Source organism: Pelophylax lessonae, assembly GCF_965119305.1.
Source record: "Pelophylax lessonae genome assembly, chromosome: 3".
In the NCBI taxonomy this organism is placed as follows: domain Eukaryota; kingdom Metazoa; phylum Chordata; class Amphibia; order Anura; family Ranidae; genus Pelophylax; species Pelophylax lessonae.
The window spans coordinates 557,160,512-557,177,879 of NC_138770.1; the positions used below are offsets into that span (position 1 = coordinate 557,160,512).

The window sequence follows — 17,368 nt, forward strand, 5'->3', positions numbered from 1 at the left end:
TTGCTACTTTACTTGAACCTAAAGAGTAGCTAATATGAAACCGGCAACTACCTACCACGTCTCCCTTAAAATGTTTGTCTGACTGCCAAACTCCATTACATTATGTAGTAGAAAATAGCGTAAGTACTGAGAGAGAATATAAAGCTTTCAAAGGAAGCAGAGTATTACTTCTGTCTAAAACCTAGGCAGCAGGAATGGGTTCACATTTTTTAAACTGATAATAAACACACAAATGATGTTTTATGGAGTTTGTCTAAACTGTACATGTATTTAGTGAAACATGGCTGCAGAATTGGAAAGTCACATGACATTTACTGCACATTTGGTTGCATGTCTAGGCTTGCTATTTTTGTTCTTTTCTATACAGTGTATAGAGTTTCTACATGATAAACAATGACCAGAAATCTCTGTAACATACCCACCACAAACCTCTGCCACAAGCAAAAACAAAAAGCAGAATAAGGGAAATTTTCAAGCTGTGTTCCTAAGGGACATTCCAGAATGAAAAAAATATTTTCTTCTGAGGAAAAATTAAACCATAACCATGCTGTTGCAGCCATTTGTTGGCTTCCTCAGAACTACAGTGCCTTGCAAAAGTATTCGGCCCCCTTGAACTTTGCGACCTTTTGCCACATTTCAGGCTTCAAACATAAAGATATAAAACTGTAATTTTTTGTGAAGAATCAACAACAAGTGGGACACAATCATGAAGTGGAACGAAATTTATTGGATATTTCAAACTTTGTTAACAAATAAAAAACTGAAAAATTGGGCGTGCAAAATTATTCAGCCCCTTTACTTTCAGTGCAGCAAATTCTCTCCAGAAGTTCAGTGAGGATCTCTGAATGATCCAATGTTGACCTAAATTACTAATGATGATAAATAGAATCCACCTGTGTGTAATCAAGTCTCCGTATAAATGCACCTGCACTGTGATACTCTCAGAGGTCCGTTTGAAGCGCAGAGAGCATCATGAAGAACAAGGAACACACCAGGCAGGTCCGAGATACTGTTGTGGAGAAGTTTAAAGCCGGATTTGGATACAAAAAGATTCCCCAAGCTTTAAACATCCCAAGGAGCACTGTGCAAGCGATAATATTGAAATGAAAGGAGTATCAGACCACTGCAAATCTACGAAGACCTGGCCGTCCCTCTAAACTTTCAGCTCATACAAGGAGAAGACTGATCATAGATGCAGCCAAGAGGCCCATGATCACTCTGGATGAACTGCAGAGATCTACAGCTGAGGTGGGAGACTCTGTCCATAGGACAACAATCAGTCGTATACTGCACAAATCTGGCCTTTATGGAAGAGTGGCAAGAAGAAAGCCATTTCTTAAAGATATCCATAAAAAGTGTCATTTAAAGTTCGCCACAAGCCACCTGGGAGACACACCAAACATGTGGAAGAAGGTGCTCTGGTCAGATGAAACCAAAATCAAACTTTTTGGCAACAATGCAAAACGTTATGTTTGGCGTAAAAGCAACACAGCTCATTACCCTGAACACACCATCCCCACTGTCAAACATGGTGGTGGCACCATCATGGTTTGGGCCTGCTTTTCTTCAGCAGGGACAGGGAACATGGTTAAATTGATGGGAAGATAGATGGAGCCAAATACAGGACCATTCTGGAAGAAAACCTGATGGAGTCTGCAAAAGACCTGAGACTGGGACGGAGATTTGTCTTCCAACAAGACAATGATCCAAAACATAAAGCAAAATCTACAATGGAATGGTTCACAAATAAACATATCCAGGTGTTAGAATGGCCAAGTCAAAGTCCAGACCTGAATCCAATCGAGAATCTGTGGAAAGAACTGAAAACTGCTGTTCACAAATGCTCTCCATCCAACCTCACTGAGCTCGAGTTGTTTTGCAAGGAGTAATGGGCAATAATTTCAGTCTCTCGATGTGCAAAACTGATAGAGATATACCCCAAGCGACTTACAGCTGTAATCACAGCAAAAGGTGTCCCTACAAAGTATTAACTTAAGGGGGCTGAATAATTTTGCACGTCCAATTTTTCAGTTTTTTATTTGTTAAAAAAGTTTGAAATATCCAATAAATTTTGTTCCACTTCATGATTGTGTCCCACTTGTTGTTGATTCTTCACAAAAAATTACAGTTTTATATCTTTAGGTTTGAAGCCTTAAATGTGGCAAAAGGTCGAAAAGTTCAAGGGGGCCGAATACTTTCACAAGGCACTGTAGACATTGCATACTGATTTCTATAATCTGTAGGTTTCAACTGTCATATGGATGAGTAGATTAAAAAGTTTAAAGGCAAAACAATAGGTGCACCATCTCTTTAAACAGGTATTGGTAATAACTCAAACAGATGTCAGGTAAGTCATTTTTTTTCGGATATATACAACAAAGCCATATGTGGAACCAATACAGCTGGTATACATGTATTGCGGATGTCACTGGCTGGCCTCTCTACACAGACTTCATCAGGGGAGAGGGGCCAGCCGGTGACATCCACAATACATATGTAACACATATTCATAATACATGTGCAGGAGAAAGTAGCAAGCCCTGCCCGATGCCCAAACACTTCAGGCGGGGCTTGCTATGGGATGTCATCACTCCAGCCAGTGGGCTTGCGGCTGAATTGTTCATTGCAAATGTCAGACTTTCATCTCTTAAAGAGGAAGCTTCCTCTGTAACTTGTACCTATAGGTACTGTAAATATCTCCCAAACATGCACTGTTTAAGAGATATTTACTTTGCATGCAGCCAATGACATCACTGTCGTATGCACTCTGAAGGAAAGGCCACCCAAGCCCTTATTTCAGAGCCCTGTGCCGTGGCCGGAGGATGCAAACCCGGAAAGAAGAGGGGTGAACATGTCGGCCGTGTTAAGTATTTCATAATGAGCTGGCATGCGATGCATACTAGCTCATTATGCCTTTGTATTTCAGGTTTTTTTCATTTTTTTTTTTTTTTTGAGGTTTACAACCTTTTTAAATGAGTGGTTTTCTAAATAAACGTGATTTTGTTTCTAAATGACTAATGGGTTTGCCTTTGTGTACTTTTATGTTCTCTGTGATTTTTGTGGCACGCTCGAGTATCGTGGAGTCTGTGGATACCATAGCTGCAGGACAGTCAGGTGCGATTGATCCCTCGTATGAGATCTATACCGTCTGGTAAGAAGCATTTGAGCACGGATGAAAACGGGGAAGAGCACATCAGTTTGACATGTTAATGTGGGCACATTGGGCTTTTCACAAAACCGGATAATTTGCAAAACATATTCCACTCTTGTGGCACTATTTGTCTGCATTGGATCTGCATATGGACTGTATATGTCACAAATTACTTGACTGTTTATGTTTGAGATATTTCCAAAACCTATTCAAAGGATGAGTTCACCTTTTAATAAAAAAAAATAAATAGATGCACATTTTTTTGCAGGTAAAAAATGTGCATTTACGATTTTTTTGTTTTAGGAGCCTAGAAAGCATTGCACCCACGATCAGCAGATTGCTAATGCCATGCAGGTCTTCTGCAGACTGTCCGTGTAAGCGGTCTTCCCCGTACGTCGTACAGCCAGGCAGTTTTACACTGACAGGGAGAAATCAATGAACTACCACAGTGCCGTGGTAGTTTATTGAGAACTCCAAGCTGACAGCTACAAAGGCTGTCAGTACTTATAGTTCAATGATTTACAAGGATCTGTGAATCAATGAGGTGGCTGTCAGGGCAGAGCTCCAGGCAGCTGTGCTCTATTTGAATTTTGGCAGGGAGTACATGGAGAAGATCCCCAGCTCATTGACAAAAGGGAAAGGGGGGAGAGGGGTCTGACGCTGAACTTGTTACACCCTAAATAAGGGTGTAACCAGTGGTGTATTTAGGTTTTGTGCTGCCCTAGGCCTAACTAAACTTGGGCACCCCTAATTTAAATATGACCCACCCCTTCCTGTAAAGGCCACACCCTTTCATGTTTATGACCCACTCTGTCATCTGTAAACCACAGACCATAACCACAGTCTATCAGTTCCCATAAGTTCAGCTATATCAGTGCTCATCAGTGCAGCCTCATTACTGCCCATCAGTGCAGCCTTATCAGTGCAGCATATCAGTGGCCATCAGTGTTAACTTCATGTACAAGGGATATAGTTGTTTAATATACTGCCATCTTGTGGTCATTTCGGTTACTGCATCTTTTTCAGTATTCCCTCCTATTCTATGATGCATTTCCCCTTCCTGTCTAGTTTGGTTGGATTTCCCCTTCCTGTTCAGTTTGTGTGGAGGTGAAATAAAGGACGGAGTACAGAACCACGTCGTGTCTGTGGATTAATTTACATGGTAGCAGAGGATGGTTTCCAACTATAGAGTACCGCCTAAGTTTGACGAAGCCAGACCATACGAGTGCTGGAAGAATGAAATTAGTATTTGGAAACTTGTTACGGATCTGGACAAGAAGAAGCAGGCACTCGCGGTTGTGTTGGGGCTTCAGGGGCGAGCCAGAGAGACCGCTTTGGAGATACCTGCGAGCGATCTAAACGAGGACAATGGTATGGAAACTTTGATAGCTAAGCTGGACTCTGTATTTTTGAGAGAAGAAAAAGACCGGGCTTATGAAGCGTACTCTCATTTCGACTCGATTTTTAAAGACAGCGAGGTGTCCATGACAGACTACATCATAGACTTTGAGCAGAGATACAACCGCATGAAGAGGTACACCATGACCTTGCCTGATGCTGTGTTAGCATTTAAACTACTGGACACGGCTTGTCTTGAAGAAAAGAGTAGGCAACTAGCACTTACAGCGTGCACGGATTTAACATTTGCATCCATGAAGTCAGCGTTAAAACGGATTTTCGGAGGAAAAACCAGTGGAGTGAGCGGAGGCAGTGAGACTCAAGATGCAGCGTTTTTCACGGAGCAGAGGCCACCGGGTAAATTCAAACGGAACAGCCAGTCACAGAGCAGACAGTGGCAACCACAGCAAGGTACTAACCCACTCGACAAATATGGTAAGCGATCAAAATGCGCAATTTGTCAGAGCACATACCATTGGGCCAAAGACTGTCCTCATCGGAGAAATGAAGTAAAGCTAGCAGAAGATGAAAATGTTGAGGAATGTAACATTACACTGTTTACAAAAGTTATGACGGACTCTGAGATTTTCCTAACTGAATCACTGGGATCAGCTATCATTGACACAGCATGCACACGTACTGTCTGTGGTGAAAAGTGGCTGGATAGTTACATGAAAGACCTGAGCCAAAGCCAAATAAACAAACTGATGCAAACAGAATCTTCAAGCTGCAGACCTTTCAGATTTGGTGATGGTCAGGTGGTACACTCCAACAGAAAGGTAAAGCTTCCCGCTAAGATCGGACCAACAAAATGTCACATTGAAACGGAAGTTGTTCCTGTTGATATTCCTTTATTGCTGAGCAAAATGGCTCTAAAGAGAGCGGGAACTGTCTTAGACATGGAGAATGACAAAGTTGTCATGTTCAAGCAACCAGTGCCTCTTGAGCTCACTAGTTCGGGACACTACTGTGTTGACATTAGAGATGGTAATACTGAAGTGGACACCAATGTAAGTGAAGTCCTTGTCATCACAGCAGCGATGTCTACAAAAGAGAAGCGTAAAGTCCTTTTGAAGCTTCACAAGCAGTTTGGCCATGCCTCTGCAGACCGGCTGCAAAGGCTTATCCTCAGCTCTGGAAATACTGACAAAGACTGTCCAGTTATTCTGCAAGAGATCATCCGTGACTGTGAGGTATGTCAAAGATACAGCAGGACCAAGCCCAGGCCTGCTGTCGGTTTGCCTTTAGCCTCAGAGTATAATGAGACGGTGGCAATGGACTTACATGAGCTGGAACCTGGCATATGGTACCTCCACATCATCGACCATTTCACACGCTTCAGCGCTGGAAACATTGTGAGAACAAAGAAAGCATCTGAGATCGTCAACTCTTTCATTCACTCGTGGATAAGTGTTCATGGTGCCCCAAAACGGATTTACACTGACAACGGTGGTGAGTTCAACAATGAGGAGATAAGAGAGATGGCAGAAAAATTCAACATCGAGATGAAGACCACAGCGGCATACAGTCCTTGGAGCAACGGGCTGCTGGAGAGACACAACATGACTCTGACTGAGATCCTCCTGAAGGTGAAAAGGGAAAATGGGTGTGGCTGGCAGATTGCTCTAGATTGGGCTCTAATGGCCAAAAACAGTATGATCAATGTGCATGGTTATAGTTCACACCAGCTGGTGTTTGGTCACAATCCTAATCTTCCCTCCGTTTTGGTTAATGAGCTGCCTGCTCTAGAAGGCACTTCTATGAGTACTAGAGTAGGACAGCACCTAGCAGCATTGCATGCTTCCAGAAGAGCATTCACAGAGGTGGAATGCTCAGAAAGAATAAAAAGAGCTTTACGAAAGCAGCTCAGGCCTACAGATGAAAAGTATGAGACAGGAGACAGAGTGTACTACAAACGAGCAGACAGTACAGAGTGGAAAGGTCCAGCTGTAGTTATCGGTCAAGATGGCTCTGTAGTGTTTGTCAGACATGGTGGTATCCTTGTTAGAGCACACCAGTCCAGACTGAATAAAGTTAATGCACAGGATGAGGATACACCTGTACTACCTGATATCACTGAAAATAGTAAAGAAAATGTAATCCACACTGATGGGTCAGAGAATTCAGATGATGAAATGAGTGCCAATAGCGAAGTGCAAATCCCTGAAAACACAGAAACTGACGATAGAGAAGATGTGAGACAAACTAATACTACTAATACAGGGGGTTCCACGGGTGTCCAACTGAGAAAAGGTCAGACAGTGACATTTACAAACAGAGATGATGGTGCTGAACACACTGCCAGAGTCTTAGGCAGAGCAGGGAAAGCAAGAGGGCAATATAGAAACTGGTACAATGTGCAGTATCTAGAACCAAATGGCAGCGAGGGTCAAAAGGAAGCTTTAGACATGTCACAAGTTGACGATCTTCTCTTTTTTTTTTTTTTTTTGAGGTTTACAACCTTTTTAAATGAGTGGTTTTCTAAATAAACGTGATTTTGTTTCTAAATGACTAATGGGTTTGCCTTTGTGTACTTTTATGTTCTCTGTGATTTTTGTGGCACGCTCGAGTATCGTGGAGTCTGTGGATACCATAGCTGCAGGACAGTCAGGTGCGATTGATCCCTCGTATGAGATCTATACCGTCTGGTAAGAAGCATTTGAGCACGGATGAAAACGGGGAAGAGCACATCAGTTTGACATGTTAATGTGGGCACATTGGGCTTTTCACAAAACCGGATAATTTGCAAAACATATTCCACTCTTGTGGCACTATTTGTCTGCATTGGATCTGCATATGGACTGTATATGTCACAAATTACTTGACTGTTTATGTTTGAGATATTTCCAAAACCTATTCAAAGGATGAGTTCACCTTTTAATAAAAAAAAATAAATAGATGCACATTTTTTTGCAGGTAAAAAATGTGCATTTACGATTTTTTTGTTTTAGGAGCCTAGAAAGCATTGCACCCACGATCAGCAGATTGCTAATGCCATGCAGGTCTTCTGCAGACTGTCCGTGTAAGCGGTCTTCCCCGTACGTCGTACAGCCAGGCAGTTTTACACTGACAGGGAGAAATCAATGAACTACCACAGTGCCGTGGTAGTTTATTGAGAACTCCAAGCTGACAGCTACAAAGGCTGTCAGTACTTATAGTTCAATGATTTACAAGGATCTGTGAATCAATGAGGTGGCTGTCAGGGCAGAGCTCCAGGCAGCTGTGCTCTATTTGAATTTTGGCAGGGAGTACATGGAGAAGATCCCCAGCTCATTGACAAAAGGGAAAGGGGGGAGAGGGGTCTGACGCTGAACTTGTTACACCCTAAATAAGGGTGTAACCAGTGGTGTATTTAGGTTTTGTGCTGCCCTAGGCCTAACTAAACTTGGGCACCCCTAATTTAAATATGACCCACCCCTTCCTGTAAAGGCCACACCCTTTCATGTTTATGACCCACTCTGTCATCTGTAAACCACAGACCATAACCACAGTCTATCAGTTCCCATAAGTTCAGCTATATCAGTGCTCATCAGTGCAGCCTCATTACTGCCCATCAGTGCAGCCTTATCAGTGCAGCATATCAGTGGCCATCAGTGTTAACTTCATGTACAAGGGATATAGTTGTTTAATATACTGCCATCTTGTGGTCATTTCGGTTACTGCATCTTTTTCAGTATTCCCTCCTATTCTATGATGCATTTCCCCTTCCTGTCTAGTTTGGTTGGATTTCCCCTTCCTGTTCAGTTTGTGTGGAGGTGAAATAAAGGACGGAGTACAGAACCACGTCGTGTCTGTGGATTAATTTACATGGTAGCAGAGGATGGTTTCCAACTATAGAGTACCGCCTAAGTTTGACGAAGCCAGACCATACGAGTGCTGGAAGAATGAAATTAGTATTTGGAAACTTGTTACGGATCTGGACAAGAAGAAGCAGGCACTCGCGGTTGTGTTGGGGCTTCAGGGGCGAGCCAGAGAGACCGCTTTGGAGATACCTGCGAGCGATCTAAACGAGGACAATGGTATGGAAACTTTGATAGCTAAGCTGGACTCTGTATTTTTGAGAGAAGAAAAAGACCGGGCTTATGAAGCGTACTCTCATTTCGACTCGATTTTTAAAGACAGCGAGGTGTCCATGACAGACTACATCATAGACTTTGAGCAGAGATACAACCGCATGAAGAGGTACACCATGACCTTGCCTGATGCTGTGTTAGCATTTAAACTACTGGACACGGCTTGTCTTGAAGAAAAGAGTAGGCAACTAGCACTTACAGCGTGCACGGATTTAACATTTGCATCCATGAAGTCAGCGTTAAAACGGATTTTCGGAGGAAAAACCAGTGGAGTGAGCGGAGGCAGTGAGACTCAAGATGCAGCGTTTTTCACGGAGCAGAGGCCACCGGGTAAATTCAAACGGAACAGCCAGTCACAGAGCAGACAGTGGCAACCACAGCAAGGTACTAACCCACTCGACAAATATGGTAAGCGATCAAAATGCGCAATTTGTCAGAGCACATACCATTGGGCCAAAGACTGTCCTCATCGGAGAAATGAAGTAAAGCTAGCAGAAGATGAAAATGTTGAGGAATGTAACATTACACTGTTTACAAAAGTTATGACGGACTCTGAGATTTTCCTAACTGAATCACTGGGATCAGCTATCATTGACACAGCATGCACACGTACTGTCTGTGGTGAAAAGTGGCTGGATAGTTACATGAAAGACCTGAGCCAAAGCCAAATAAACAAACTGATGCAAACAGAATCTTCAAGCTGCAGACCTTTCAGATTTGGTGATGGTCAGGTGGTACACTCCAACAGAAAGGTAAAGCTTCCCGCTAAGATCGGACCAACAAAATGTCACATTGAAACGGAAGTTGTTCCTGTTGATATTCCTTTATTGCTGAGCAAAATGGCTCTAAAGAGAGCGGGAACTGTCTTAGACATGGAGAATGACAAAGTTGTCATGTTCAAGCAACCAGTGCCTCTTGAGCTCACTAGTTCGGGACACTACTGTGTTGACATTAGAGATGGTAATACTGAAGTGGACACCAATGTAAGTGAAGTCCTTGTCATCACAGCAGCGATGTCTACAAAAGAGAAGCGTAAAGTCCTTTTGAAGCTTCACAAGCAGTTTGGCCATGCCTCTGCAGACCGGCTGCAAAGGCTTATCCTCAGCTCTGGAAATACTGACAAAGACTGTCCAGTTATTCTGCAAGAGATCATCCGTGACTGTGAGGTATGTCAAAGATACAGCAGGACCAAGCCCAGGCCTGCTGTCGGTTTGCCTTTAGCCTCAGAGTATAATGAGACGGTGGCAATGGACTTACATGAGCTGGAACCTGGCATATGGTACCTCCACATCATCGACCATTTCACACGCTTCAGCGCTGGAAACATTGTGAGAACAAAGAAAGCATCTGAGATCGTCAACTCTTTCATTCACTCGTGGATAAGTGTTCATGGTGCCCCAAAACGGATTTACACTGACAACGGTGGTGAGTTCAACAATGAGGAGATAAGAGAGATGGCAGAAAAATTCAACATCGAGATGAAGACCACAGCGGCATACAGTCCTTGGAGCAACGGGCTGCTGGAGAGACACAACATGACTCTGACTGAGATCCTCCTGAAGGTGAAAAGGGAAAATGGGTGTGGCTGGCAGATTGCTCTAGATTGGGCTCTAATGGCCAAAAACAGTATGATCAATGTGCATGGTTATAGTTCACACCAGCTGGTGTTTGGTCACAATCCTAATCTTCCCTCCGTTTTGGTTAATGAGCTGCCTGCTCTAGAAGGCACTTCTATGAGTACTAGAGTAGGACAGCACCTAGCAGCATTGCATGCTTCCAGAAGAGCATTCACAGAGGTGGAATGCTCAGAAAGAATAAAAAGAGCTTTACGAAAGCAGCTCAGGCCTACAGATGAAAAGTATGAGACAGGAGACAGAGTGTACTACAAACGAGCAGACAGTACAGAGTGGAAAGGTCCAGCTGTAGTTATCGGTCAAGATGGCTCTGTAGTGTTTGTCAGACATGGTGGTATCCTTGTTAGAGCACACCAGTCCAGACTGAATAAAGTTAATGCACAGGATGAGGATACACCTGTACTACCTGATATCACTGAAAATAGTAAAGAAAATGTAATCCACACTGATGGGTCAGAGAATTCAGATGATGAAATGAGTGCCAATAGCGAAGTGCAAATCCCTGAAAACACAGAAACTGACGATAGAGAAGATGTGAGACAAACTAATACTACTAATACAGGGGGTTCCACGGGTGTCCAACTGAGAAAAGGTCAGACAGTGACATTTACAAACAGAGATGATGGTGCTGAACACACTGCCAGAGTCTTAGGCAGAGCAGGGAAAGCAAGAGGGCAATATAGAAACTGGTACAATGTGCAGTATCTAGAACCAAATGGCAGCGAGGGTCAAAAGGAAGCTTTAGACATGTCACAAGTTGACGATCTTCTCACTGGGTGTGAAAACACCGATGATGATGTACTTATCACCAAAGACATTTCTTTTGATGCTGCTAAACAACAAGAGATTGAAAACTGGCAAATTAATAATGTTTACGAAGTAGTCACAGACAAAGGTCAAAAATGTATCTCTACTAGATGGGTCTGTACGTTAAAGGAAACTTCTAGTGGTGTTGTTCCCAAAGCCCGTCTTGTGGCGAGAGGTTTTGAAGAGGCCAATATGCATGAACTACAGAAAGATTCTCCCACATGTGCATCAGAGTCACTCAGGCTGCTGTTAGCTGTTATTTGTCAAAATAAATGGCAAGTGAACTCTATGGATATTAAGTCTGCTTTTTTGCAGGGAATGGAACTCTCAAGAGACATTTACATTCGTCCCCCTCCAGAAGCGAGCGTGGACAATGTGTTGTGGAAACTAAAGAAATGTGTGTATGGACTTGCAGATGCTTCCCTCTACTGGTACAACAAGGTCAAAGAACTCATGCTGAACAGTGGGGGTAAAATGTCACGGGTTGATCCTGCAGTGTTTTATTGGCAGAATGAGCAGTCTGAGGTGACAGGAGTACTGGCATGCCATGTGGATGATTTTTTTTGGGCAGGTTCAGAGCATTTTGTAGCTCATGTCATCCCTGTGCTTAAATCTGCATTTCACGTGGGTCGTGAAGAGTGTGAGAGTTTTTCATATGTGGGGATGAACATTGCTACTGTGGGTGGTGTAGTGCAGGTGCATCAGCACAGTTATATTGAAAACCTACAACCAATTCATTTGCAGGCAACACGTGCTGTACAGAGAGAGGCCCCACTGAATGAGAAAGAAAGAGAACAACTCAGATCCAAAATAGGACAGGTTCTGTGGGTTGCTAAACAAACAAGACCAGATGTTATGTTTGACACATGTAGCCTAGCATCCAACATTAAGAATGCTACTGTTCAGTCCATACATGAAGTGAACAAAGTGATCCGTAAACTTAAGTCAGAGAAGGTAACACTTAAGTTTCAATACTTGGGTAACAGTGAGGATTTGAGTTTGGTAGTATTCAGTGATGCTTCACTGGGCAATCTTCCAGATGGAGGTACACAGGGTGGGGCTCTAATTGCCCTCATGGAAAAATCAGGAAAGTTCTCCCCACTGTTTTGGCAATCTAAAAAAATTAGACGTGTGGTAAGAAGCACACTGGCAGGAGAAACCCTTGCCATGTCAGATGGTATTGACAATGCTATGTTCTTGGCTATGCTCTACTCTGAACTCACTACTGGTAAAGCTGATCTTAATGCTCTTCCTCTTATCTGTGTTACTGATAACCATTCCCTGTTTGACGCTCTTAAGTCTACAAAACAGGTCACAGAGAAGAGACTAAGATTAGAAATAAGCGGTGTCAAAGAGCTCATACATGCTAATAAAATCAAAGAAGTGCGTTGGTCAACAGCCAAGTCACAACTTGCTGACTGTTTGACGAAAAAAGGTGCTTCCTCTCTTATGCTTCTTAAAGCGCTGTATGAGGGTGTATGGAAACTGTAAAATTTGGTCCATTGAGCATATATCTTGGTATTTTTTTTGTTTGTTTAAATACACACACTTTCTTGAATGCTACTGTGTTCTGAAAATCATTTTTGTGTGACAATGTTTTATGTCAAACTCACCCGTTCTTTTTATCTTAAGAAGAGAGTGAGATTGTTAACTTCATGTACAAGGGATATAGTTGTTTAATATACTGCCATCTTGTGGTCATTTCGGTTACTGCATCTTTTTCAGTATTCCCTCCTATTCTATGATGCATTTCCCCTTCCTGTCTAGTTTGGTTGGATTTCCCCTTCCTGTTCAGTTTGTGTGGAGGTGAAATAAAGGACGGAGTACAGAACCACGTCGTGTCTGTGGATTAATTTACAATCAGTGCTGCCTTATCAGTGCAGCCCTATCAGTGCAGATTATCAGTCCTGCCTCATCAGTGGCCATCAGTGCAGTCCATTAGTGCCTCAGGGCAGCATATCAGTGCAGCCCCATCAGCTTTTTTGCTGCCCCCCAGCAAAGTGCTGCCCTAGGCCTGGGCCTTGTTGGCCTAGGCCAAGATACAGCACTGGGTGTAACACAAATTACACCCTAAATATGGGTGTAACATGTAACATATTCAGAAAGGTGAACTTATCCTTTAAAGGGATAGTACACCTATTGTTTTATTTACATATTTTTGTCTATTATTCTTAGGATAAGTGTGCTGCTTTGTTTTTGCACTTTAAATCTCTGTTTAGTCACTTATTACCCTTAATCTGTACATGGGGACTAACTTTTTGTAATGCTACAATTATTTCACTAAAGTAGGCCATGCATACTAAAAATCTGATTGTAAAACTCCCGTTAGATTCACCAATGATGCAGTACAAGGACCATCTAAACTAAAACAAATTCATATTCAACCAGAAAGGTTGTTAGCAATAGTTGTTGGTAAATCTAAAGGAGAGTTATGTTAAATCCGGTTGTAGTGAGTTTTCCCAACAGAGTAGTATCATGCCTACTTTGTTTAATCCAGCTTCAAATCTATTGATTTGCTTTCTAAATAATTCTCTCTCACCTATTTCCAGCAGCATGGCAATAATTTGTTTGTTAATATGTAATACTATAGTTGCCTGGACTTTTAAGGATAACTATTGCCTTTTTAGGATTTTGTAAATGCACATGCAAAAGAGGTCTGCTTTGACTGAAGCTATGCTTTTTCCATACAGCCCTTTCCTCTCCAACGTGTCACTACACACAGAAGGTGGTATAGAAAGTTTTTACATGACTTACTTCCTCTAATGCATTCTATGTGTTATAAGCGGGCACCCAGGGCTTGTGCAGGGCTGGGAATTTGTTGTTTGGTGCCCTGGGTCCCGATGCCACAAATACTCAAATTTATTTTTCATTTCTGTGGTTCATCAGAAGTCGCTCCAGTCCCCGCCCCCACCCTTGCCTGTAAGACCTTAGCAGCACAGAACCGAGGGAAGTGATCAGACAGTCTGCTACAGGTCTGGTAGGCAGAGACTGAACTGTGTTGGGAAAAAACAAAGTCCCCACACATCTGCTTCATACCCTGCTGTGAAGCTGTGGACTAGGGAAGAAGAGGGGAGCTGTGGACTAGGTGAGGGGAAGAGAGGGGAGCTGTGGATTGGATGAGTAGGGGGACCTGTGGATTGGGGAGAAGATGGAATTTGTTGATTAGGGGAAAAGGATGATCTGTGGACTAGGGTAAAAGAGGGGAGCCGTGGACTTGGGAAGAAGAGGGGAGCCGTGGACTTGGGAAGAAGAGGGGAGCCGTGGACTGGTCGGGGGGGGCGGGAGAGAGGTGAGCTGTGGATGGGGGACAGAAAATTGAGCTGTGAACATGGGAGGCATTGAGGGGCTGTGGACAGGGGGTACAGAGGTGAACCAAAGAGATGTGCAGGGGTAAGCAATGGATGGTTACCTTGGGAGGGGATATACAAGAACTGTTCGTTGTGCTGATATTTTTCTGTGCCCTGTGTAATACAAACACCTCAGCACTGCACAGTTGCACTCCTGAGCCCTATGTTTTATGCAATACTAAGAGTGGTACTCTGTGCCTCTTGCGCCTTGTGCATTTCACAGATTATTTGGCATGCTTTATGTCTCTCTGTGAGGAACATCGGGGTTGGGGGTGAAGAGTTGGCCGGGGAGGGTGACTTCCTGCACCTTTTCTCGGAGAAAACAAGCCCTGCTGAAATACATTCATCCTTAGCATCTCTTTCAAGTGTTCTACCCAACTGTCCCTGCTCAGCCACTATCTAAGCAGAGTTGGGACAGGTAAATAAAACGTTTTGAAGGTGAAGGTACAATCTGGGACCCTAAAAAGGATAAGTGTACTAAAAGTACACTTGATCCTTAAATGTCGTCCCCTACTGCTTGTTCTTCCATTCCATTTGAATCTCTGCTGCACTATTCCCTCAACGAAGTGAAGAGAAGAAGCTCTGTGTAAGTTTCAAGTTGCCTCTCTCTCTGTCTCCATCCCTACATAAGAGAACCAAGGCCTATATACTGACTGCTCAGGCACCCAGTGCTGCATTATGGTCAAAATGGTAATAGTCCATGCTACCCTATACCAGGAAGTGCAGAGCATGCTCCCTTCATTTAAATAAAAGGAAATAAGGCTACAATGAGACAAACCTGAATAACTGAACATAATAAAAATGCTGTCTGGGCTGACAAACCTCAATTTCTGTAGTGAACACACAAATGGCAGGGTCAAGATTTGGAACACACATCATGTATTCCACAGTTTTGGTTTGTGGTGGTAGGAATGCACTGATGTGGGTAATAATTTCATAAGGATCCCTAATTACAGCTGAATATTAATTAAATGTTCCAAGTACTGTTGCTGAGCATATGTGCCCCATTAAGGGTACCATTAAGGCATGAAATCAGAATAAGTTTTCCTCCTGTTTGAGCAAGTTACCGACATGACACAGTAGATTTTGGATTTACATTCAGTATTACTAATCATTTCCTTTATTTATAGCTACTGGGAAAAATAAAGCAGAAGTGCTCACATTGCCTACAGAAATAAGATTTCACAAGATGATATGGGTTATGTCTGGTTTAACGAGAAAGTCAGCATTTAACTCTTACCTGTGACACTGGATCAAACACAGCCTCGGTGAGAATTCCTCGTACATTGCTGCCATGCCCCCGCTCTGTCATTGCAAACATTCCTGTGATTAATTGGTTCTGTTGGACAATAAAAACATATGATTTTAATATTCAGAAAGTTAAATTTAGACTATCTTCCAGTTTTATGACAGTGAGCCTGATAAACATTTGTGCAATCCAGACTGAATCACAATTATAGAAATAGCATAGTAAGAGAAAACCTGCAGTGACAATTGCATGTCAAAACAATCAGGGGAAACAAATACAAGCAGCAAAAGTTATGTTCAAATCTAGAACTTTTCTGTAAAAGTGACCTTGGTCCCTCTTCCTGATCCTTCACATTGGTGTTTTTATAAGACAGGCCACCCTCCTGATGGACAAAGAAGCTATGGGAGATGGTGGGGCCAAGTTTCATTTTTTTCTTTTTGGGAAAAATTGAAATTTGCCTATGACGTCACTTGCTTATATACCTGGATCCACTGTCTGGTTTCTCATGAGGGTTCCCCCTACTCATGCATTTTCTTCATTATATGCTCGGTTTGATTTGCCCAGTCTAACAGTGTTTCCAACTTCCCATGACTTTTTTTTTTTACTGACAATACATGGAAAATTTACTGACAGAGCACATTTTTTACTGACATCCTGAAATATGACAAAAATTCCTATTATAAGCTCAGACAATCAATAGTTAATCTTCTGCTGACTGCTCACAGTAAATATACTGCGAGCACAGTCCCGTACATGTACGTTACTGTCCTCCTTCCGGGTTTGGGGCGCACATGCGCATGCCCCCTGCTGTGATTGGACACAGCATGAGTTTGGCAGCAGATTTCAGCCAAGGATTTTGGCTGAAACCTGCTGATTGGCTGTGTTCAATCACACATAGAACTCTGTTTATAAACACTGAGAACTTTGTGTATATAGGAACAATGATCTGTCTATTTCTTTTCCCTGAAAAGCAGGGAGAAAAAACATCCAGATTAGTAAGTAAAAGCAGCACAAATTACAACTGTTAGGCACATAGCCCCCTTGTTGCCCCTAGATGTTAACCCCTTCCCAGCCAGTGCTATTAGTACACTGTCAGTGTACAGTATTATCAATGATCACTGCATTAGTGTCACTAGCGACATCAATGTCAGTTAGTGACCCTCCCAGCCAGTGTTTGTTACAGAGAGATTGCCTGCCTCCCTATTACAGTCCCACTATAAGTTGCTAATATCCGCCATTATAGTATAGCGTCTACCATAGTTTGTTGCACTAACCCAATTAATATACACTTATTGAGATTTTTATTTACCAAAGACATGTAGCAGAATACATTTAGTTCTAAATGTATTAAGAAATTGGATTTTTTTTTTTTTATGGATTTGTTTCAGAACAGAAAGTAGAAAATATGGTTTTGATAGAGGATTTTGAAAAATGTCTATTTTTCATTTATTTTTACTTAAAAAAAAAAAAAAAACTGTGGTGATCAATTACCATCAAAAGAAAGCTCTATTTGTATGAGGAAAAAAAAGATAAAGATTTCATTTGTGTACAGTGTTGTATAACTGCCAGTTAAAAGTAGCAGTGCTGAATAGCAAAATATGACCTGGTCATGAAGGGAGTAAAATCTTCCGGAGGTCAAGTGGTTAGGCAGTAGTAACTGCTGGCTTTAGTGCCGGTTCACACATATGCAATGTGGGAACCCTGCAAAT

At 42.5% G+C, this 17,368-nt stretch overlaps 1 protein-coding gene across 1 annotated transcript in view; it reads right to left on the bottom strand.

Annotated features, from left to right (window-relative positions):
* Positions 1-17,368, bottom strand: part of ACOXL (acyl-CoA oxidase like) — a 687,302-nt gene that overhangs the window by 491,912 nt on the left and 178,022 nt on the right. The window contains exon 5 of the mRNA XM_082249749.1: positions 15,651-15,749. Within this exon, the coding sequence (XP_082105875.1) occupies positions 15,651-15,749 (99 nt within the window). The remainder of the gene's footprint in view (positions 1-15,650; positions 15,750-17,368) is intronic.